Source organism: Terrapene carolina, unplaced genomic scaffold (genome assembly GCF_002925995.2).
Source record: "Terrapene carolina triunguis isolate 2854851 unplaced genomic scaffold, T_m_triunguis-2.0 Scaffold21, whole genome shotgun sequence".
Lineage (NCBI taxonomy): Eukaryota > Metazoa > Chordata > Testudines > Emydidae > Terrapene > Terrapene triunguis.
This window is the reverse complement of record NW_020664372.1, coordinates 35,255,079-35,280,945: the sequence shown is the minus strand read 5'-3', so window position 1 is coordinate 35,280,945 and position 25,867 is coordinate 35,255,079. Positions and strand designations below refer to the sequence as shown.

The 25,867-nt window shown below is 42.3% G+C and overlaps 1 protein-coding gene across 2 annotated transcripts in view; it reads left to right on the top strand.

Moving 5' to 3' along the window:
* The window catches only part of RASA3 (RAS p21 protein activator 3), a 248,415-nt gene that overhangs the window by 166,528 nt on the left and 56,020 nt on the right, over nt 1-25,867 (top strand). For both annotated transcript variants that reach the window (XM_026647661.1, XM_026647655.1), the window contains exon 5: nt 14,367-14,443. In XM_026647661.1, the coding sequence (XP_026503446.1) occupies nt 14,367-14,443 (77 nt within the window). The remainder of the gene's footprint in view (nt 1-14,366; nt 14,444-25,867) is intronic.

Genomic DNA, 25,867 nt, shown 5'->3' with positions numbered 1-25,867 from the left:
TTGTTCACCTCCCAGGCACCAGTGACTCCTTGGCAGACATTCTTGGCCGTTCCTTCCATGTCAGCCAAGAGTGGGAACTCCACGACCCCACTCTCTGCTATCTCTTCCAGGGAATGCTGCACTGGGACTTCTTTTCGACCCTGGATAACTACAAACTTCCCCTCTTTTTTTTCTCCAGGGGTGCTCTCAGCCCGGGCCCTCCTCCCATGGATCACCGACCTCTGTTATGCCTTTCCATCTGTCCCTTTGCTTCCCCAAGTCCTGCACAAGGTCTGCTGTGACCGGGCAATGCTCATTCTAATTGCCCTCTCCTGGCCTCGCCAGTATTGGTATACAGATCTCCTTCACCTCTCTGTTCACCCACCAGTCCGTCTTCCGGTCCTCCCGAATCTCCTCATGTAAGCATACAGCTGCCTGCGTCACCCCAGCCTGGGCCCTCTCCATCTCACGGCCTGGTATTTGGATGGAGTTCATGCATAGATGACTCCTGCTCTTCCCCCGTCCATGACCTCCTTACACAGAGCTGATGTCCATCCGCTCAGGCCTGTTATCAGGCCAAGTGGCATTTTCACTATGTGGGCGCGCCATCACCATCACTCCATCGACTCCACTTCTATTCCTGTTCTTCTAGACCACCTCCTCCACCTCTGCCAGTTGGGCCTCTCCCACTCCTCCGTCCATGTGCACCTGATGACTATTAGCGTTTTTCTTCCCCCTGTAGATGGCTCCTATGTCTTCACGCACCCAAACACCTCCCACATCCTCCGTGGCCTTCTCAATGCTTTCCCCATTGTGCATAAATCTACCCGCTCCTGGGACCTCAACCTTGTTCTCTCTGCCCTCACTAATCCAACCTTTGAACACCTGGCAATCTGCTCTCTCGCCCACCTCTCCATAAAGTGATCTTTCTTCTGGCCATTACCTCCACATGGTGAGTTAGCGAACTTGCAGCCATGATGGCGGATTCACCATCTTCCACAAAGACAAGATGTCCCTCCACCTCTATCCCAAGTTCCTACCCAAGGTGGCCTCCCCGTTTCACCTTAACTAGTGCATGCACCTCCTGGTCTTTTATGCTAAACCGTACACCTCTCCCAGGGAGCATGCATTCTAGGCTCTCAATGTTCGCTGGGCATTGGCTTTTTATCTCCAGTGCACCTGCGCCTTCTGAACATCTTCTCTTCATCGCCATCGTGAAGTGCTGCCGGGGTTGTGCCCTCTCTTCACAGTGACTCTCCAAGTGGATCACCCATTGCATCATGGACTGCTATACGGTCTCCTGAGTCACCCCCCGCTCAGGGAGTAACGGCCCACTCTGCCCGGGCATATACTGCAATATTGGCCTTCCTGGCAGATGTTCCCTATAATGACATTTGTAAGACAGCCACTTGGGCTTCTGTTCACACCTTTTCCACCCATTACGCCATCACCTGCGCCTCGGCATTGGATGCTTCTGTCAGCCAGGCCGTCCTTCAGACTGTGTCTTCTGGTGAGACCTCGCGCCCGCCTCCACGCTGACCACTGCTTGCTACTCTCCCACGTTTGGAATCCACATAGTGACCATCACTCGAAGAAGAAGAGAAGGTTACTTACCGTAACTGGAGGTTCTTTGAGATCCGTGGTCCCTATCTGGATTCCAATCTCACGCTCCAGTTCCCTCTTATCAGGAAGCAGAGGAGCCCGGAGCAGAGAGGATGGAGCCTCTTACAGCCTCTTAGAGCCTCAGACGCACCACATGGTCAACACATGACGCACGTGCAGGTCAATGGACACTACTATGAACAGTTCCGGCGCATGGCGCACATGCGTACCCACATTTGGAATCCAGATAGGGACTACACATATCGAAGAACCTCCAGTTATGGTAAGTAACCTTCTCTTACATATGCAAATTAGATTGCTTGGATTAAGGTTTTATGGCTCTGATTTATGAGATAAGGTTCTTTAGGCTTCTGGGGTGGAAGTTGAGCATAACAAAGGCTAGTAAACTGATTTTAAAAAAGATTGTGTATAATAGTATTGTTCAAATGATGTATAGAATTATCTGCTGTGTTAAACATTGCTAGTTTCAAATATAATGAACTCATTGTGCAGCGTCTGCATTCATTATGCTCAACTCCTCTCTTTGCTAGGTGCATGTAAATAAGTTCAGTAAAGTTAATCATTGGCAAGTGTCAAAATGCCTGCATGTGCAATATATTGTAACCACAGGCTATTCAAAAATTAGAAAAAGAAGAAGCTGTTTCCAGTTTTATATTAACTTTCTTTCCACCGCACCGGAAATAAATGGGTGTGACCCTTTCATCTCTCAAAAGTGGCTCTCTTTTAGTTGTTTTGAAGAGATAAGAAATATGTTTTGATGCAGTTGCAGATGACTCTGAGTTATATGCCCACCAAGTGTAAATTTCACAGAACTAGCTTGTGTAAGAGAACCAGGGAAATAGAACCAGTTAGTGACCAGATCCTTCATTGTGACAAGACTTCTGTCTGTCCAGATTTGCACTCAAACTTCTAAGCACTGAACAGCAAGACTATAGATCTCTCCTTTTTTAATTTTATTTTTTTGGTTTATTGTTTACTTTTTACAAGCTAGACTGAAGCATGGTGTATAATGAGGAGCACCTGTTCTTGATAAGAAATTTCCATTGTTTCAAAATAGTATACTTGAATTTTATGTCTGAAGAATGCTCTGTCTTGGAAATGAAAACCAGGTGCTAAAGTCCTCATTATGTACCTGTCCATTATCCTAGGGAGAGCCCCTTCCTAACTGCCCACCAGTGCTGCTATGAGGGGACTCCAAGCTTCTGATGCTCTGGAATCCCAGGGTGTTTCAAGCTCCTGGAGCCTGAACGGAGTCCAGCCACTGCCCTAATCTTGGGGTCTCTAGGGACACTCACATAGTGCAGACCTATCTGGTACCCCTCCAAGTGTCAGAACCTCCTGTCCAGACACTAGCCTATCTGGACGCAGCGCTTCTCCCTTCAGATTCCCTGGTACTTAAACTTGCCCCTCTCCCAGAGCTCCACCAAGGGTGTGGAGCTTCTGGTTACAGTTTAACTCTGTCTATGGGGCACACGGTAGTTGTGAAGCAGTCAAAACACACACTTTACCCAGTCTCAACACCTTTATGCTCTTAAGTACAGATCATACAAAACAATAAGTATCTGAAACTGCAATATCCCTCATTTTCTATCTCACTCTTATCTTGTGAGCTCTTGGGGAACCATCTTGAGTCCAGAAAGGTAGGGAGGCAGGGTGTCACATGGTGAATGATCTCTCCCTCATGTACTGGAGAAAATGGACCCCAGAGCAGACTAGCCTCTGCCCTTTTAAAACCTTTAGCCCCCATGTGTCAGGTGGCACCCTTGCCATTTACTCCATATGAGCACAAACTCTGTCAGTTGACTTTGTTGCCAAGTGGACTTCCCCCTGCTTACCCTGTTCTTCTGGGCAAGGACCAATCTTTTGTCTACAGTAAATAGATTTCCAACGACTGGGTGTTCAAGAGTCATTATTGTTCTTTTGCCACCAGCCATGGAGACCATACAGACCAGAGAGAGAGAGAGAAGGCAAAAGTCTGCACGTTCCAAATGGAGTTTGTAGCCTGACAGGCGCAAAGGTTCATAATCTTGCGCAGATTTCATAAATTGTATAGACTTATGCCCAATTCATCACAGTACCATGTAAAAATATTTAACTAAAAGGAAAACACATCCATTGGCAGGATCTGAATGTGTTGGGGTGCTATTCCTCTTCATTAAGAGAAACAGGAAAGCTAACATCGTGCCATTTGAAGATGTTTTGCAGTTTCTTAGCAATTGGGAAACATCTTATTCTTATCTATTAAATTGTACATTTGGAGACCAACCAGACCCTCTGCAAGATGCCCAGCATCTCTAATTCCATAATGAAGTGTGTTACAGCTTGTGTGCCTGCACCCTCAACAGGCTGGATTTGTTATGTTACAGACCTGTTGTATATGATGTAGGCCATATAGTAAGATCTCTTGTGCATCCCAAATTATGCCCCAATATTTTATTTTGTTGGTGCAGCTCAGCCGTAAGTTCAGTTATGAAATAGCTAGGGACTGGAAGCGGAGTCCTCATCTAATCAAATGACCCGTCCAAGACAGACTATTAGCTCAGGCTGGTGAGTTCCAACAGGAGAAAATGTTTGGCTATGGTTGCACACCTGTGGTAAACTATAGTCCAGTTTCAAAGCCTCTGGTGGCGGTGGCAGTGCTAATTATGGGAATTCTGAAAACAAAATGGAATGTTTGATATTCGATCATTTTCTTGTCCATACCAGAGATGCTCTTTGTTTCTTTGTGGAGCTCTCGTGACTGAGTTCTGGACAAAATACTGTATCAGTGGCTCTCTTCTGATATTCTGAAAGTCAGGGAGGAGTTTGCCCCCTTTGTCTCTTCCCTAGTTTTCTCTCACTCGCACAACTGAATTGATTTAACTGTTTTTCTCAGAAGAGGGAGCTGCATGTGGTTGACCCCTGAGCAACTCTCTGCTTAACTAGTTTGTTTCCACTGCCAGGCACCGAAGTTTGGGAAAGAAGACATGCAGACAAAAATAGTTTAGATCCCTATAGTGAGCCAAGTTTCTGTGGTCAATGATATTTATAAAGTGCCTTCCATTATATTTTATTAAGTGGAAGTTTCTGCTTAAAAAGTGGAAGTCAAATCCTAGTGAGGCAAATAGAAAGGAGCATAAACGCTGCCAAATTAAGTGCAAGAATGTAATAAGAAAAGCCAAAGAGGAGTTTGAAGAATGGCTAACCAAAAACTCCAAAGGTAATAACAAAATGTTTTTTAAGTACATCAGAAGCAGGAAGCCTGCTAAACAACCAGTGGGGCCCCTTGATGATCGAGATACAAAAGGAGCGTTTAAAGACGATAAAGTCATTGCGGAGAAACTAAATGGATTCTTTGCTTCAATCTTCACGGCTGAGGATGTTAGGGAGATTCCCAAACCTGAGCTGGCTTTTGTAGGTGACAAATCTGAGGAACTGTCACAGATTGAAGTGTCACTAGAGGAGGTTTTGGAATTAATTGATAAACATAACATTAACAAGTCACCGGGACCAGATGGCATTCACCCAAGAGTTCTGAAAGAACTCAAATGTGAAGTTGTGGAACTATTAACTAAGGTTTGTAACCTGTCCTTTAAATTGGCTTCTATACCCAATGACTGGAAGTTAGCTAATGTAACGCCAATATTTAAAAAGGGCTCTAGAGGTGATCCTGGCAATTACAGACCGATAAGTCTAACGTCGGTACCGGGCAAATTAGTCGAAACAATAGTTAAGAATAAAATAGTCAGACACATAGAAAAACATAAACTGTTGAGCAATAGTCAACATGGTTTCTGTAAAGGGAAATCGTGTCTTACTAATCTATTAGAGTCCTTTGAAGGGGTCAACAAACATGTGGACAAGGGGGATCCAGTGGACATAGTGTACTTAGATTTCCAGAAAGCCTTTGACAAGGTCCCTCACCAAAGGCTCTTAAGTAAAGTAAGTTGTCAAGGGATAAAAGGGAAGGTCCTTTCATGGATTGATAACTGGTTAAAAGACCGGGAACAAAGGGTAGGAATTAATGGTAAATTCTCAGAATGGAGAGGGGTAACTAGTGGTGTTCCCCAAGGGTCAGTCCTCGGACCAATGCTATTCAACTTATTTATAAATGATCTGGAGAAAGGGGTAAACAGTGAGGTGGCAAAGTTTGCAGATGATACGAAACTGCTCAAGATAGTTAAGACCAAAGCAGACTGTGATGAACTTCAAAAAGATCTCACAAAACTAAGTGATTGGGCAACTAAATGGCAAATGAAATTTAATGTGGATAAATGTAAAGTAATGCACATTGGAAAAAATAACCCCAACTATACATACAATATGATGGGGGCTAATTTAGCTACAACAAGTCAGGAAAAAGATCTTGGAGTCATTGTGGATAGTTCTCTGATGTCCGCGCAGTGTGCAGAGGCGGTCAAAAAAGCAAACAGGATGTTAGGGATCATTAAAAAGGCGATAGAGAATAAGACTGAGAATATATTATTGCCCTTATATAAATCGATGGTACGCCCACATCTCGAATACTGCGTACAGATGTGGTCTCCTCATCTAAAAAAAGATATACAGGCACTAGAAAAGGTTCAGAAAAGGGCAACTAAAATGACTAGGGGTTTGGAATGGGTCCCATATGAGGAGAGATTAAAGAGGCTAGGACTCTTCAGCTTGGAAAAGAGGAGACTAAGGAGGGATATGATAGAGGTATATAAAATCATGAGTGATGTGGAGAAAGTGGATAAGGAAAAGTTATTTACTTATTCCCATAATACAAGAACTAGGGGTCACCAAATGAAATTAATAGACAGCAGGTTTAAAACAAATACAAGGAAGTTCTTCTTCACGCAGCGCACAGTCAACTTGTGGAACTCCTTGCCTGAGGAGGTTGTGAAGGCTAGGACTATAACAGCGTTTAAAAGAGATGTGGATAAATTCATGGTGGTTAAGTCCATTAATGGCTATTAGCCAGGATGGGTAAGGAATGGTGTCCCTAGCCTCTGTTTGTCAGAGGATGGAGATGGATGGCAGGAAAGAGATCACTTGATCATTGCCTGTTGGTCCACTCCCTCTGGGGCACCTGGCATTGGCCACTGTTGGTAGACAGGATACTGGGCTAGATGGACCTTTGGTCTGACCCGGTACGGCCGTTCTTATGTTATGTTCTTATGTTCTAAGAACACCAGAAATTGAAGGGACAACTTGTCAGTGCAGTCTAGCCCCAAATATCTCCCTTGCCTAAAAATGAAGTATGAAGGCTTTTGGAAAATTAATTAAATTGTACAATTACAGCTGAATCTCCCAAATAGCATCTGTAATAAGGCATTCAACAGATAAATTCTAAATGTGCTTTTTAAAAAAATTCTTTAGGTTCTAATTGCTGTCACAGCACAGAATATGGTACTCTGGGACGTCAAAAGTACCAGTAATTTCTCTCTATCCAGTGGGTCTGGCCCATAATAGGGGTATTAAGTAGTGGTTTAAAGGTATATTGAAAGATTCTGGAAACCTGCCAATATTTTATATTCCAAGAGGGTAGACTGTGCATGCCTTTTATACTATATATTTAGGGAGGAAGGATGAGTCCAGTATTTAGTGTGCTAGCCAGGGAATCAGAAGACCGAGGTTCAGTTCCCCACTCCAGCGCAGACTTCTTGTGTGACTTTAGACAAGTTGTAGAGTAGCAGCCGTGTTAGTCTGTATCCGCAAAAAGAACAGGAGTACTTGTGGCACCTTAGAGACTAACAAATTTATTAGAGCATAAGCTTTCGAAGTTGCTTAGTCTCCTGCACCTCAGTTTTACAAATCGGGATAATAGTACTCCCCTACCACACAGAGTTGTTGGAGGATTACATCTATTAAAGATTGTGAGGTGTGGTTACTGTGATGACGGAGTTCCTATAAGTACATAAGAGAGAGAGAGAGATTTAGAAACTTTTTCAAAACTGCTACTTTCATGAATCCTTAGCCATTTGTTCTGTAACTCCAGCAGTTTCTGGGGACAGGCACATCCCAGAAAGATGCACACCAGGGTTTCAAAACAGTCAGGAGCCAAACAATAGCACATAGCAGATTCTAAAAATCAGTTTTGGAAAGGCAAGTATGAAATAACTTGTTCTGAGTTTCTCTCTCTCCTTGTGTTTGGATAGTTGAAAAGCCCCATTATTATTAAGTTTTCTATTATAGCGTCTTTAATCTCCTGGAGTATTTCGCATCACCGTCACCATCCTGGTCAGGTTATCAGTAATACATCCCTATTGCTATAATAAATCAGGGGTCGGCAACTTTTCATAAGTGGTGTGCCGAGTCTTCATTTATTCACTTTAATTTAAGGTTTCGCGTGCCAGTAATACATTTTAACATTTTTAGAAGGTCTCTTTCTGTAAGTCTATAATATATAACTAAACTATTGTTGTATGTAAAGTAAATAAGGTTTTTAAAATGTTTAAGAAGCTTCATTTAAAATTAAATTAAAATGCAGAGCCCCCTCGGACTGGTGGCCAGGACCCAGGCAGTGTGAGTGCCACTGAAAATCAGCTTGCATGCCGCCTTCGGCACACATGCCATAGGTTGCCTACCCTGTGCTATATTCTTATTATTCAAGCATGTAATTTCTATCCATAGAGATTGTATGGTACAGTTTGATTCATTTAAGATTTTTACCTTATTTGACGCTATGCTTTCTTTCATATGTAGTGCCACTCCCCCACCATCATGGCCTACACTGTCATTCCTATATATTTTGTACCCTTGTACAGCATTACTGTGTTCCACTGATTATCATAGTTCCACCAAGTTTCTGTGATGCCTGTTATACCAATAGCCTCATTTAATACCAGGCACTCAAGTTCACCCATTTTAGTATTTAGATTTCTTGCATTTATATACAAGCACTTAAAAAATTGTCACTTTTTAGCTGTCTGCCATTATGTGAGGTAATCACATGGGACTTTTTCATTCGACTGTTCTCTTTTCAGTTCCTACCTGTACTTTATCAATTTCCATCCTAGTAAGCAGGAAAGGATATAGAGAATCTCCATTAATAGAGCCTTCTCTAAAGGATCTCTCTGTCCGAACCATGTGCTCACCTGCACCTGTCGGCTTTCCCCCAGCCCTTAGTTTAAAAACTGCTCTACAACCTTTTTAATTTTACATGCCAGCAATCTGGTTCCATTTTGGTTTAGGTAGAGCCCATTATTTCTGTATAGGCTCCTCCTTTCCCAAAAGGTTCCCGAGTTCCTAAACCCCTCCTCCCTCCACCATCGTCTCATCCACACATTGAGACCCTGCAGTTCTGCCTGTCTAACTGCCCCTGCACTTGGAACTGGAAACATTTCAGAGAATATTACCATGGAGGTCCTGGACTTCAATCTCTTACCTAGCAGCCTAAATTTGGCGTCTAGGACGGGTGGGCAAACTTTTTGGCCCAAGGGTCACATCTGGGTATGGAAATTGTATGGCAGGCCATGAATGCTCATGAAATTGGGGGTTGTGGTGCGGGGGGGGGGGGGGGTGAGGGCTCCAGTTGGGGGTGTTGGCTCTGGGGATGAGGGGTTGGGGTTGCAGGAGGTTGCTTTGGGCTGGGACCGAGGGGCTCAGAGGGCAGGAGGGGGGTCAGTGCTAGGGCAGGGGGTTGGGGCTCGGAGGCTCAGGGGTCCAGGCTCCGGGTGGCGCTTACCTCAAGCAGCTCCCAGAAGCAGCGGCATGTCCCCCCTCTGGCTCCTGCGTGGCCAGGCGGCTCTGCATGCTGCCCCATCCACAGGTGCCTCCCCTGCAGCTCCCATTGGCCGCGGTTCCTAGCCAATCGGAGCAACGGGGGCAGCACTTGGGACTAGGGACAGTGTGTGGAGTCCCCTGGCTGCCCCTGCGCGTAGGAGCCGGAGGGAGGACATGCCACTGCTTCCGGGAGCCATGCGGAGCCACAACACGGAGTGGGGCAAGCCCCGGACCCTGCTCCCCGGCGGAAGCTTGAGGGCCGGATTAAAACATCTGAAGGGCCATATTTTGCCCACCCCTGCTCTAGGATCTCTGTCCTACCTTTCCCTATGTCCATTGGTATATGTACCATGACCACTGGCTCCTCCCAAGCACTACACATAAGCCTATCTAGGTGTCTGAAGAGATCCGCAACCTACGCTCCCAGTAGGCAATTCAGCAGGCCGCTCTCCCGGTCATCACTAACCCAGCTATCTATGTTTCTAATGATGGAATCCCCCATAACTATTACCTCTCTCTTCCTAATAACTGGGGTTCCCTCCCGTAGACAGGTATCCTCAGTGTGAGAGGATACCATGATATCATCTGAAGGAAGGGAGCCAACTATGGAATTATTTCCCTCCGCTACACTTTGATGTTCTTCTTCCCTGAGACTTCCATCCTCCTCAACAGCACAGAGGCTCTCATACTTGGGGTGAGACCACTCTACTGTATCCTGACAAAGTCTTCTCTATGTACATTGATTGGTCTCCCTGAGCTCCTCCAGTGCAGCCACTCTGGTCTCCAGAGCCCGTACTCAGTCTATGAGGGCCACGAGCTCCTTGCACCACATGCACACATACACCACCTGCCCACAAGGCAGGTAATCATGCATGTTGCAGTTAGTGCAATAAACTAGATAGCCCCCACTCTGCTGCTAGGCATATGTCAGAGTCCTTTGTCCACAAGAGTCCAGAGGTTTTTCCTGTACATCAATGATTTTTAACTCTTGCCTTAACAATGACAGTAGGTAAAAGCAAAATGCAGTTCCATGTTTGAGGTAGCTTAGACATTTTATAGTCTATGCTTGACCATTGTATGTTAGGAGCCAAATTCTGTATAGCACATAATCTTACCTAGAGAAATCCACTGATAATTGTCCCTCTGATATTTAACTCTGAAAAATGCATGATGGTTCTGGGGATGTTTATTATGGGGTATCACCATTTCATTTCAGCTGGTAGAAGAAGCCCAAGCTAGTAGGGCTCAGCTTGGCAATATAAGATCATTTATAGGATAAGCTGTGGTTTGTGTGGATTTTCCCCCGCTTTTTACACACTGTGTTTAAAATTAAACCACAAATTTGCAACTGCTGGAAACATAAGATGCATAAGTAGCATTTATATAATTTTGGTTGCTTTACATCTGTCTTTTGATATATCTCAGTCTGTAGTAACTAACGGTTACATTTCCAGCTGAATTAAAATGGGCAATGAAAGGTTTTCCCTGAGTCACTTAAAAACAGTACCTTGTTCTATTTTTTGCTTTACAAGTTTATGGAATTTGGTCTGTCCTTTAGAGGAAAAACTAAAGTTATTTAGTTCTAATAATGTAAAGTAAAATTCTGCCTTTGAATTAAGTACACACAATTCCTATTGTGTTATCTAGTGAGAGCTGTGCACCTGTAAACAGCAGCAGAATTTGATCTTTAAATAATTTAATGACTCTTTACAAAGAGTGGTTATACAGTGCAATATTTTGTACTCTTTTAGCAATACCACTGTTTTTTACTTCCACAACTCTGAATATTACTGTTTGAGTCCTGTCATCATTGCTGCTGCTTCCCTACAAGAAGCTCAATCTGCTGACTATTTTTTTGAAGGAAGAATTGAGACACGAGACCCAGTTGGTCTCATTATGGCGTTCCAGACCATTCCATTGTTTGTGAAAAATGAAGTGCTGATCAGCAGTTAAATGAATATGTGTTCCATTTCCACCTGTTCAGCAGAAACAGTATTTCTAAATGTTGGTAAAGGGTATATTAGTAAATGTACTGGTTTCCAGGAACAGAGTGGACTGGAATATTTTCTGTACAAATGTATTCAGTGACTAATATAATCAACTTCAGAACTGTCCAAGCCTCTAAATTTCCATGTATAATTGTTCACTGAATAGAACTTGAGAGGAAGGATAGACTTGTGGCGACGTCACTGGACAGGGACGTGGAATATCTGAATTTGGTTCCTGGCTCTGCTACAAATATTCTGTGTCAACTTGAGCAAGACAGTTAATTTCTCAGTGCCTTAATTCCTACTCTGTAAAAGGAGGATAAATGCCTCTTTTCTTCCACGCTTTCTGTCTGGTCTATATTGACTGTAGGAGCTGTCTTTGTTTGTGCACCTAGTACAACTGGGCCTCTCAATACTACCATCCTAATAATAGCACGTCCTTTGTCTATGCATTGTCAGGAGACAGGCAAGATGACAACTTTCTGATTCTTTAGTGGCTTAAATATATTTTTAAACTGGTGATTTACACCCCTTTTTAAGTATTAAATGGCTGGATTATAACATGAATTTTAAACATAAATTGCTGTCTTCTCTTTAAAAGAAATGCATTATCCAGTACTCTGCAGGCCAGCCGAATGGCAATGCTCATGAGTCAATTCATTCAGATGGGTCCTTTTGTTTTGCTTAAGGGCATAATTGACATGGGGAAAAGCATGCTGTTTACACAGGAACTGTATCTCTGAATTAAACATCCAGGCATATTAGCACAGCTTCACATTAAGGTACACACCCACACCTGAGCTTGGTAACTGGAAGTAATGAGGTATTCTGGGAATAATCACAGGACTGCCAGTTTAAGTGATGCCATGACCTCTGAGCTGCTGTTCAAAGGCTTGTCGCTCTTCAAATGTCTGACTTTCTCTAATTCTTTAGGAAAGAAAAACAAGGAAGAGCTAATACAACGTTTGGGGTCTTTCCTTCTTAAAGAGACTAGTTTATTAAAATTTCATAGAAGTGGGGGAAATATGTAAATTGCCATTAACTTTGAGTCAACTATTTAAAGTTAAAAATTTCTAAAATAGGAAACTGCCATCTTATTTGTGGAATTCAGACTTTTTGACATTTTGAACCATCACAGTAAGTAAACCTCTCGTTCCATTCATGTTCACTTGCACATTTTGAAGAATTCTGTTCTTTCTGTTCAGAGATCAATCTCAGCAGTGCCTGAGGTTACCAGAAATGTTTCTGTAAAAACATCAACTAAACATATTGAGATTTTCTGTGGAAGGGACATGTTCTCTAGTACTCTTAATTCCTTTAAAGATAACTTATTGCTGTTTGTTGTTGCACATAAAGCACCAACAAAGGATTGTGGCCTGACTCTGCTACACACTGTACAAGCACATGGCAAAGCAGCAGCCTCTACCCCCGAGAGCTCGCAATCTAAATTGTGACAAACCACAATATGTAGATGAAACAAATGGGGAAGGGAGAGCAAGGTAATAGTAAAGCAAGAAAACTGTCATACAAGACGCTCATTACTTGTATAGCCATTGTCATCTATGTGTTTTATAGGCACTGTGTCACAACTGAGTCTTAAGGAAGGATTTTAAAGGAGGTTAAAGTAATGGCTTTGCAGATTTTTGCAGGAATTTTTTCCTGCTAATAAGGGTTGGCTTGGGGTTGGGAGACACTTCTGTACTTTCTGAGGGAGAAACTGATTGGAGGATGTTGATGTTGAAGGTTGGGTACTTGACAGAGTGAGGGAGGGATCCACGTCACAGTAGATCAGGTAGGTAAAGTGAGGCTAACATGTGAAGGGCCTTAAAGACAAAGACAAGAAGCTTCTATTTGTGGAGTAAGAGGAACCAGTGGGTTAGGAAGCAGGAAGGGGGATGAGTGTCAGAATTGATGATCCATGAAGATTTTAGCAGCAGAAGCTTCTTGAAGGAGGGGCATGTTTGTAGGCATTGGGGTCAAAGAGGGGGAGGTTGCAGTAGTCATAATGGAAGGTGAGGTCCTGAGCACAATTTTTAGTGGTGTGGACAGAGAGACAAGATCAAATCTTGGAGGGCTTATGAAGGACAAAGCAACAAGATTTCGATACAGCCTGGATGTGTGACTCAAGAGAGAGGTCTGAGTCAAAGATGACTCCTAGTTTACAGGCCTGAGGAACTAAGAGGGAGGACGGTGGTGGTCTCCATGATAATGAAGAATGGAGTGAGAGGAAGGTTTTTGGAGATGAAAAATCAAGTGCTCAGTTTTGGCCATGTTGAATTCAAATTGATGACTGGCCCGTTATGTGATGTCAGCAAGACAGGCCAAATCATACAACATTTTCCACTTTATTGTACACATTGTAAAGACAGCCGCTGAATTTTCTTCAATAAAACCATAGGCTCATGTTTAAAGACATAGTAAAGGTTACTGAGATGAGTGCTTTCTTATATGATTATATATTATATGAAAGTACATTTTTGGCCTGAGTTACGGTGCTGTATAATTAACATTGTGACTGTAATGACTGGAAAACTTTGTGGTGATATATGATTTAAAAACTACTAATGTGCTTGGCCTTTGTATTTTTGTTTAGTTTCCCTGCCTAGTACCTCTTTTTCTTTTGCAATTTATAATAGATTGCACATGCAGGTCCATAATTTTTAAACATAGGGCTTAGGCATATCCAGTTATCATACATTAATGTGATATTATTCTTGACTGGTGAGGTGCAGAATCTGTGCTTAAACTTTAAAACATTAAAATTAGATAAAGCTGCAATGAAATATTTTTAGTCTCAGGTTAGTCACTCAAACCAGAGAATCTGTATTGCTCAATTACTATAATATACAGAGGTAAAGTAAGGGACAGATTTTTATGGACTGAAGTTGAATTAGGAGGTTTGCCGGCTGATTTCACTTGACTAGTAAAAAATACTGCTGAGACTGTATAGCTATTTAGTTAACTAATAATTAAACTATTTTTGACATTGCAGATGGTGACAAACTTGCTTGTTTTTAAGCTGAAATGTTGTGGTTGGCTATATAATGCTGTAATTTTCATGTGGCATTATGTCATTCTGTATTTCAGGGAAAGGTACACCTAGAGCTGAGACTGAGTGAAGTTATAACAGACACTGGTGTCATTTGCCATAAGCTTGCAACACGGTAAGATCTGAAATGTAACTATAGAACGATAACGGTAACTTGACAATGATTTGCACTTTTTAAAATTAGTAAAAATACTGTGTTATGAAGGAATATGTCAAATGGAAACAGTTTATAATACAGCATTTTTAAAAATTACTTTAAAGAACCAAATCACTTATTAAAATTGAATATTTTTGAGCTCTAAACTTTAAATCGCCTACTTCTTTATTTGAGATTTGCTCATCAATTTATAGGTTGCATTATGTTTTTCCTGAAAAGACCCAAATATATGTTAGGTGGTTGTCTCTATTACTTTAAAATTTAAACAATCACTTATCCCAACTGTAGGTGCAGTATAAATATTAGAAACACCACAAAGGATATCATAAATGTCCTTGTACTTTAATAGGATTATAACAGCCAAGTGCCTTCACAACATAACCTGCATAGTGACAGATCGATACATAGCGTGTATTGTGATCAAAAGTCCACCAGCAATTATAACAGCAAACTCACAATCAGCTACCCCGGTTCTCACCAACTCCTCCCTGGAAAAACCCAGAAGAAATGAGATTTGCAATAAATGCTCTGAGGCTAATAAGTTTGAGTTCTGTCAGACCCCAAAGCAAGTGAGTGGAGTGAGTTCCAAAATCCCTCTTAGATTATGTTTACACTGGACCTGAAGGTGTAGTTTCTAGCTCAGGTAGATATACCTGCAATAGCTCAATCAAAGCTAGTGCACTAAAAATAAAAGTGTAGCTACAATGGGCAGGGCTAGCTGCCCCAAGTATGATCCCATCTGAAACCCTAGCTATGAACTTGGGCAGCTAGCATGTCCTGTCGCTTGGGCCACTTTGGCTACATTTCTTTGTTTAGTGCACTAGCTCTGATTGAGGCTGGAAATTGTACCTCCAGCTCCCTAGAATACCCACAGAGAGCCCTTGTGAGTAATTCCCTACGTTTTAAACCCAGGGACTGCTAACTTGAATGCCTCTCCTGATTGCAACTGCTGCAGTATAACTCAGAGAGAAGCAATCTTTCAAATAGTCAGGGCCCAAACCACTTATGCTGTTGGTGCTGTGAGAACTTTTTAGTGATAGCATCCAAGATCTTAACTGTCCTTATATTAGGGCAAACACAGACAATGAAAGAAACGCCAACTTCCTGCTTCCACTTAAGCCTGGATTTTTTTTTTTTTAACAACTTTGCTGAAACCAGTCTTGTTGAGTTAATGGCCCAAATAAATGATTTATTTTATTGACATGAGAAAGGAGAGTGGTCTCTTCTTTAAACCTCTCAAATGTGTTTCGATGCTTGCTTTTCCTGAGGCAGAACTAAAGTGTGGTAGGATGGATTTTAAAAAGGCTGGCTCCATAACAAGTCTTTTTCCCAAGGAGGAAAAGCTCTTAACAAAATTAGCTGGCTTGAATGTGTATTTAGCAGAATATTTTTATCCTGGTTCAATGTTTTTCTCTTCATTTGCTCCCTCCTTTTCTCACTTTTCAGTCCAACATGCAACCTGCTTTCATCAGCTTATTCTCTTCCAGTCACCCTTGTCTTGTTTCCCCATTCACCCATTATTTACTTTTTTCACTTGGAGCTATAACCACAGATTCAATATTAATTAACCTAATGATTTGATTTAAAAGGCCCCGTTTATACTTTAGCTGTCAACCGGACTTATTACCAAGCAGTGATATGGCTGGCTCGAAATGTTAGTAACCATGGCAGCTGGGTGTTTTGCCCTTGCCAGGAGCCTAGGGCTAGCACATGGCTATCATCCTGTAAACATGCTGTAACACTGTTCTTTGCAACATAGACAGGATCTGTTACTCATGCCTGAGTGACCAGATTGGTTGATCCTTGTCCTTCCCATCGCGGTCGGTAATAGGACATCCCAGAGTATGCTGCCCCAGGTGCTGCTATTGCCTTTGAGTGCATCTCTTTTGGCAATCAGACCTCTGCTGAGGGACTATGGGATAGCTGCCCAGATTTGCCCCCGCTTCCCCAGTACATGGGTACAAACATGGTGAGGCAGCAATGTGTAAACTGACTGACACAGCTAGGTGCTTTGCATCAGATTTCCCTTCCATTCATCAGTGAAATCGGACCTTTAACATTGTAACAAGGTTTTTTAAAATTAAATTCCTGAAGTGCTAGATGATGGTAACAATGGGAAATTGGTCATTGCCTTTCTACTTATTGTTCAGGTCTTGTACTACCAAGAAGCTGTATATATGTGATGTGTAAGCAGCAGCATCTTACATACCAACAGGGGTATGGAATTTCCTTTCTAATATTCATCTGAGTGGACAAGTTTTAAATCCCTATTCAAATCTTTGTTTATGTGACCTTGGATTTAAGACTATTGCTTTTAGTGGACACTGAAAATATTTTAAATTGGTTTGTGAAGCATTCTGTAACCTTGATTCGCAAGGTATTGTTCAATAAATTGTATGTATTAGCTCAACATTCAGAAATCTTTAGTTTCTAACCTCTGAGCCCTTGATAACAGATCACAGCTCCCATGACCTATATTACAATTTTAAAACCCACTGGCCCTCAAAACAAAACCTGTAAATAGGAATCTAAGGAAAGTTTTATTCTACTGATGGTCCTTCCCACTCTCCTGCTATTTGCTCTGTAACCGATCTGAGCATGCCATTCCTGCTCTGGCTGAGCCTTGGAAGTGCCCCAGTATGTTGTTCACCACTGTGAGTGGGCATGGAGGTTTGGAGTTTAGAAGGAGAGGCAGTGAAGATGAGCATGTGGATAAAACACTTAAAATCCTTTGGTACAGTTTATGATGGCCGAACATGTCATTAGAGGAGGGAAAGAAAGCAAGTGCAGAAGGAAAGGAGAGATGATTAGATCAGAAACAACACTGCAAAATAGTCTGGAATTTTTCATGCAGTATCTTTTTAAATGATTGTTTTAGCTGGATATATAAAGCCCTTGCAGATTCCTGCTATGTGACTTTTCCACCAGCTGACTCCTCGCTCACTCAGGCACAATTTGATTCTAGCCATATAAGGAGAGAACACAGTAATTGCTTAACAAAGAAATCTCCTCCTATGATCTGTGTAGATGGAAAATGCCAGAGGAAGGACGATGGAGAGGGAAGGGAGGGTGGAACCTTCCTTTTATGAAATAGTTCATGAATGAAAAGTAGAGACTCAATGAAATAGAAGAATAGAACTACCATTATAGATCTGTCAAGGCTCTTGGCTTTGTTGTGAATAGGACATGGAAGTGCTTAAAGCAAGGTTGAGATTGTACTTTTAGTGAGCAAATAAGATAAAGCTCTCATATGTGAAAGAGAACCTAAAATGATTACATCTGGCATTTTTAAGCAAATCACATTTTAAAGCTTTTCTCATGCCTTTTATTTCTTTTATTTCAGCTTTTTCTGTAGTGCTAATCATTTTGTATTATCCCTACACATGCCGTACAGTATTCTGCAATAGCCAGACTCTGTGAGATCAGGTTGACACTCCAGGCTTTCTCATTTAACTCTTCATTTCCTGGCTTTTGTGGATTTAATTTAAACGCCAATGTTGTTTAACAGGATTGTTTGTAGTTTATTATTTTTAACAGTAGTATTTAGAAAATAGAAACTTTCCTGAAATAACTGGTTGGAGCTATTCTATAAATACTCTTATATACTACATAGACCAGAACAATCCAGATTTTCAGTTTCCCAGGAGACCGAAGGCTGCATCCAGTGGGCCAAATTTTCAAAAAAACTTGTGATGTGAGCAAACTTTCTGTACCTCCAACAGTGCCGGTTGTCAAAAGACAAATACATGTTTGTGCCAGCAGACTGAAAATTAGGCTTGGCCAGAGACCTGATGCACCCTTTTTACCCACTGAGACATACCCACTGGCACGAGGAAATAAAGATCAGTCTCTTGTCAACACACCTTGTGTCAGACCCCTGTTACACTTGCCTTCTGCCTTTGTGCACATTGCCGCCACCGCCACCTCTAGTTTTGCCGGGCCTGAAAGCAGCTGGGGCCTTGGTCTGCTGGAACACACCATGAGCATCAAGCTGGACAGGTGCATTTTATCTAAAAAAAGTCAATGAAATGGATCATTAGAAGTGCTATGCACTGAATATTTAAACAGTAGGGAAAGAAAATAAAACCCATAAAGCACTTTAGGCTTTCTTAGCTTCTGCAAAGGAAACAAAGAAAACGTGTAACTTCTCCCCTGGAAGCATTCAATGCTGTCATTTAGCCCTAAACCACTAAGCTGTTGTGGTTTATCAGCGTTCGGTGGTGGCTCTGGCAACTGCCACCACATAATCTCCCAGGCTGGATCTCTGTCACAGAGATTAGAAGGAGAAGCATTAGTGGATTAGAAAAATACAGATTCAGACACTGTGCTAGGCTGGCGATGTCCCCAGTCGCTCCCCCTCTAAATGAATAAGAACTCTAGCTTATGCTCCCATGCTGCTCTAGGGAGTTATTCATCACTCCACTGTGGACTTGCAGTGGGCCCTGAAGGAACTGGCTTTGTTTGAGGGAGTTTTCAGCCAGCGTCTTGCTCCCTCCTAATCCAACCCTCAGAGACTTAAGCCATAGGCTCATCCTATAAAGAGAGTATGAGGCTGCAGCCCATTCAGCTATGACTCTGGCCTGAGTGCATAGTGCAGACTCACTCCCACAATGAAAAATAAAACATGCATAAGGCTGTGTGGCCTGCTCCATTCATGTCACATTAATATGTACTAATTACTGTTGTGCACATATTGCACAGCACTGTATGCCAGGCAAAAAGTGTGTGTGCGCGCAGTAGATCCTGGCATTCCTCACTCCCTTTCCCTCCCCTTCAAAAATCTCTGCCCCCCCCATCCCCATACACACACACAGAGTCCCTGTTCCTCAGCACACATTTAGTTGCCGTTTTTTCCCTGTTGGCAGTGGCTGGCCCAGTGGCCATCGAAAGGAGGATTGGAGAACTTCTTTTTGTCTGCCTGTCCAGAACTTTGAGGCGCATGTGTGCAACCAAGTCCCATAAGCACATCCTATTCCGTTCTGGAAAAAGGTGGTGTGCACTTGTCCCTGAGGCTATGCCTCTTCACCACCACTTAGTGTGCACAGGTGTCTGGCTGCATGCAGAGCCTCTTTGAAAATCCCATATGCCAACACCTCTTGTTTGCTTCAGGAAATACAGAGGCTATAGGACTCAGTATATGATACTCCAGTTTGGTCCAAGTGGCCTTTCTCCTTGATCAAACAGTTCAATGTCGCATTCTGGGACCTGGAGTTATGTCCATCTGCATCTTAATAGAGGAGGGGGGCAGTAGGTTCCATTGTAGACATCCATGAGCCTCACTTTGGCCACACCAGTAGAGACAGTCAAAAGTAATACTTCTGACTTCAAAGGTTCCAATGGGAATTAGGCATTTAAGTCTCATTGAAGCTGCATGGGAGCTAGGTTCCCAGCTCCCTTTGGCTTCTTTGAAAATCCCAGCCCATGTCCGTAATTATTTATTTAAATGTCTGTATTTATTCAGCATCCCCAGATTGCTCCTTCAAGTGTTAACATTCATCATGCCTTGTCTCTTAAGTTAAAAAAGCCTGAAAACATCTGTTCTTGGAAAGCTTTTTCTTCTGCTTCTTTTGTTCTTTTCCAACAACAAATTTGTACAGCTGAGTTGTAGCTCATGAAGTGTGTTTATAAATGACAATGCTGACAGACTTAACTTGTGTGGCATTAGCAGCCACGGCTGCTTTTTATATATAGCAATAACAAAGTCTTCCAATGACTAACTCACAGATCTGCAAATCCATTAGTAATGCTCAAGTTTGGTTGGTAAATTAAGCATTTATAACCATGGTGTGGAGGGTGTGGGGGCTGCTCTGCATTAATTTATGAATGCTATATGTGCTCTGTGATTGTCCGAGCGCTATAGGGGATAGATTCTGTCTGACTATATGGAGCTAAGGCCTGGTTTGCACTTAAAAATTAGATCAACCTAGCTACATTGCCCAGGTTGTGAAAAATTTTGCACCCTGAGCGTCAAAGTTAGGGCAACCTAACTCACAGTGTAGAGGCGGCTAGGTCGATGGAAAAATTCTTCCATCTACTTAGCTCCCACCTCTTGGACGGGTGGATTAATCCCTTCCATCAAGGTAGGAAGCATCTCCACAACAGCACTACAGCAGCCAGGGGCGGCTCTAGCTTTTTTGCCTCCCCAAGCACGGCAGGCAGGCTGCCTTTGGTGGCATGCCTGCGGGTGGTCCGCCGGTCCTGCGGCTTTGGCGTACCCGCCGCCGAATCCGCTGGACTGGTGGACCTCCCGCAGGCATGCCGCCAAAGGCAGCCTGCCTGCTGCCCTCGCAGGGACCGACAGGGCGCCCCCCACAGCTTGCCGCCCCAGGCACGCGCTTGTAGCGCTGGTGCCTGGAGCCACCCCTGACAGCAGCACAACGGCAGCACCGAATCTGTGCTGCTGTAGTGTAGACCTATCCTAAATCAAAAGAGTCTGTTAGGAAAAACAAGCAGGAAATGAGACAGTGACTAGAGATAAGACACCTCTGGGGCAAACACTTCAAAGGTCCTTAAGAGACTTATGGCTGGGCTATTAATTGGGGAGGTCCCACCTGCTGTGGCTGAACCAAAGTTAAAAGGCTTATTTTGCCACGGCTGGGGGGGGGGGTCTAAGATCAAAAGGATACTAACCAGTCATAAAGTCCCTCTCTAGAGAGCAACATCGTGGTGGGATCAGTTGTCAGGCACAGTGTGGGGAAACAGGCCGAGACACAGAGAGGCTCCAGGAGGGAGTCTAAAGAAGTTGGGCTACCTGGCTATCATGGAGGGTAAGCTGCAGATAGATATCCCTGCACATAGACTATTCTTGTTCTCTTGTGCTCTGTAGTGTTCCTACTAAGAAGGAATGATACTTTATTCTGAAAAAGTTATATGGTTGCTGTACCATTGGTCACAGCTGCCAAGGGCAAAACTGCGGGTACAGAAGCTAAGACAGACCTGCTGAGGTAATCACAGTTAGCACACAAGTCCTGGTCTGAGTGGCAGAATTGCATGATTCTACCTTGAGAGAGGTGACAGCTTGAGACTTGTCACCTGTGGGGATGTACTCTGAGATCCAGAGAGGGGACTGCAGTGCAGCTAGCCTGGTAACTGACACACATGGTATTTTAGTGCTTTTAAGTAAAATTAAAACACTTCCCATTCATCCAAATGCTTCCTTTTATTAATAAGCATTAATTCCTCCTTTTATGGGTTGTGGCATGACTAATTTGCTTTCATACAAATACCTATCTTTGTCAGATACTGGGACAAGTAATGTGACTGTAAAATCTGGGTTTGATTAAAAAGAAGACTTGGAGCTGAATGTCATCTGTGTATCAATGACACTGCAGGCTCAAATGTGTCTGTTTCCTCTAGAGGCTTTATTTGCACATTGACAGATGTAAAAACGGGGAGCCCAGCCTTCAGGGAGGACAGCTACTCAAAATTTGGTATAACAAAACTTTATATGCTTTATATATGGTTCACTAGCACAGGAAATAACAATATTATCTTTCTAGTTTTCCATTGGATAGTTATTTTTTTTAAGTGTCATTGCTAGAACATGAATATTAGTTTAAAAAACAATGCCAGACTGCAGTTACTTGGGAATGTGGGCAGTAGATACTGTAGGATATATCGATACATACACTTTTTATTCTCTCAAATAAATTGCCACTATGAGTCATGCAGGCATACAGTGCGCAGCAAATCCATTCTGAGCTCACTTTCTCAGGGTCAAATAAAGTGTATTTTCCTGCATAAGATTTGAGCTGAATCAGTACAAAAATAATGGTGATGCTGAATGGGACGTAGCCAGTTTAATGCGTGCATCACTCAGTGCTCCTAGCCGCATTTGCAAGGATTTTGTCTTTTGTCTGTATCCACTAAAAACTACTAATAACATAAAGCAATCTCAGGGTTTCACTTTCAATAAACGTAAGCATCCATTAAAATGTGTCACAACCTTCCCTTTCATGAGAGCATGCCCTACATCAGTGTTCCACCAACCTCTGGGGGTCCACAGACTATGTCTAAGGGGTCTGTGAAAAGTGACTATGGAAAATAAAGTTTCAGATCCCAGAACAGGCATTCAGTTTTTCTGATTAATCAAAAGTATGTCCGTACCCCCACCTACAGGTCATAGCCCAAAAGTGTTGTCATTACCATAGAAGCCCACAATTTATTGCCCTTTCTCATACTGCTTCAAATGCCATGTGTAACATTATATTTGAATTCTGTTCAGTCAGCTTTCAGTTTAAGACTTCTATGGTAGGGGTCCGCGGACCACAGTTTGACTTTCCAAAGGGGTCCGCACCTCTGTTTGAAATTTTTTAGGGGTCCACAAATGGAAAAAGGTTGAAAACTACAACCTTACATCAAAATATGCCTTTTTCTTTCATTTTGCTGCAGAACTGCACCTTGGGCTTGTTTTTAATCTTGTGTGTTTCATAACCAATTGAAAAAAACACTTGATCTGAGATTAAACCAGATAGCATCTGGTGTCTGACAGTGCAGAACTGAAGTACTGTGAAAGAAGTCCTTTCCAATCCAAGCTATGCGGGATAGAATATGGGGCTGGAGGAGAAATGCACATCCATAGTAAGATAAGAGTTTTCTTCCCTGCCACCCAGCCAAGCCCTCTCCTTCCCTTCTCTATCATCCCTGAAAGCTCCACCATCTTGCCCATTCTGCAGGTTGAATTAAATTCATGCTCCTCATCCTCTCCCTCCAGGCTTCCCACCCCTACTTTTATCTCATCTCTCATTTTCTCCTGTTGCCTGTGCTCTTGCCAAGCCTCCAATCTAGTGTCAATCTTCCTTTTCCCAGTTTTGTATCCAGTCCTCCTTCGATGCCACGCCCTTATGCTTGAAACTCTTTCCTTTTCCTTACATTCCAGGCAAACATCCTCTTATTCATAACCCTAATTAAAAGTACACTGCTTCTGTTAGGCCTTTCAGCAATAATCCACCCCAAGCAGAGACTATTTTAAAGCCTGCACCATGGTGAGATCAAGCCATCATCTGAACAGCTTGTGCATTATGTGTAAGGCTGCGTTTGGAGTGCTAGACAGGAACTGGTCTATTCTAAGGCAGTCTATTTCAACACTAAGTGTCAATGTTATTTAAATAACTTGAGTGTGCTTCCTGTTCTATGCAGTAGTTAACATATTCAGAGTTAATAAATGAAAGTTGAATAACTCATGCATAAATCCTTTTAAGAATAAATTAAATGTAATCTCTGAAGTTATTCGGGGTGATAGGAATAGTTTATTGGGAGTGGAGGAGGGCTAATAGTTCAAATGCTAAGGCAGCCATGTTTGCTATTGATACTTGAACCGGAGAGTTCTGAGGGCAGTAGCTTGCCAGAGCATGTGTCTTTGCATACTCTCTCTAGGTTTTGCTGAGAAATAGCTCTATAAGGATTACACACTTCTTTGGCTGTCTAGAATTAAGGAGTTTGCATACATACAGTTACTGAGAAGTAGTCATACATGACTCTCAGTGCCAATCAGAGTGGAGGGAACTGCATAAGTACATGTGAAGTTATGGGTCAATAATTGCACAGCATCCTTTCACTCTCAGACAATTCTGCTGTAGTAATTGGAAATAGCCAGGAAAGGGAAAGTTATGCAAAAGAAATCACTTTATTTCACATTTCCAGTTTGCAGCTTATCAACAGAAATGATGCAAATCGGACTAAATCAAAATATTATGTAAGCCCAGAATATTGCATTTTTGTGTATTAATGCACAGTTCAGTATGTAAAAGCAGAAAAGTACAATTAACTGTGTAGAATCAGAAATCCCATTAACGTTAATGTTTGTACAAAACAGTTGTGGTGTTTTGCCATTCAATTTTACATTTTAACTTATTTGAGGGTGGGGGATTTCAGCCACGTGTTCCCCTCCTTCTTCCAACCCACCTCCCCATTAAAGTTGGAGATAGACCAATTGGTTTTCAGCAGTACCATTCCTACTGTACTGTGTGTGTGTCATGGGAAAGGACGTTTGAATAGTGTACCTCTGCCAGAGATCTCTGTGATGCCTTTAAGATACAGCCCTATGTTGAGAGCAGTGTAGAACAACACCATGCTTTGAGAAGCACTGAGAGGCAGAATGCTAGTCAGAGCCCTTGCTGTGAAGAGCAGACTCCCTCCTGCATGTTGGGCCTGCTTGGCCCTTATTCACAGACTGCAAGTTAAGCTGCTTGCACCCTACCCATTGTACACTTATGTAGTACTAAGCACACTGTGGTCTAGAATGTGGCCACTTCTAAAAATCCTATCCAAAACTTCAGTAGAAAGCAAGGAAAATTTAGGATGCTGTCACTGAAAATCAGTTTTTTAGTATCGTTTGTTACTTCTGTGTTTTACAGTTTGTAAGTGAAAAGACCGCTACTTTACAAATTGAGTCATGTGTGCAGTTTTCTTTTGCCACTCATTATTGACAATATACTGAGTTGCTGTATCCTTTACCAGCAGTTTGTGTCATAAATAATGGCAAGCAAAGGGAGCTTTTGAATTCCTTTTGAGTGTAGGTAGTTAGAAATGTGTTGTGAACCCATTTAAAGAGCAGACCTGCATCAAATAGCTCTTTAATGTGTGCAATATATAACATAATGCAGCTAGGCAATTTAATCCTGGAAAAATTGTAATGTGGTTATTTTCACAGCTTCACCAGCATGTACCATGTTTATTGTTTTAATGGAACTCTCACAGGAGCAATGTTATGGGATATGATCCAACTTAAAAAACAAACTTTTCCCTGAAAATCGTTTACCTTTAGTGAAGTCATGTATAAAAGTATAATTAGGCAGGCCAAAAAAGAATTTCAAGAGCAACTAGCTAAAGACACAGACAATTTTTTAAAGGCCATTAGAAGCAGGAAGCCTGCCTGTTAGTGGTGCCATTGGATAATCAAGGGACTAAAGGAAGACTCGAGGAAGACAAGGCTGTTGCGGAGAAGTGAAATGAATTCTTTGCATCAGTCTTTGCTGCAGAGGATGCGAGGGAGATTTCCACACCTGAGCCATCCTTTTTAGGTGACAGATCTGATGAACTGTCCCAGATTGAGGTGTCAGTAGAGGTGGTTTTGGAACAAATTGATAAATTAAACATTAGTAAGTCACCAGGACCAGATGGTATTCGCCCAAGAGTTCTGAAGGAGCTGAAATATGAAATTGCAGAACTACTAATTATGATATGTAACCTGCTGCTTAAATCAGCCTCTGTACCAGATGATTGGCATATAGCTAATGTAATGCCGATTTAAAAAAAAAAAAAATTAAAAAAAAAAAAGGTTCCCAGAAGCGATCCTGGCAATTACAGGCTGGTAAGTCTAATTTCAGTACAAGGCAAATTGGCTGAAACTATAGTAAAAGAACAGAATTATCAGATAATTAG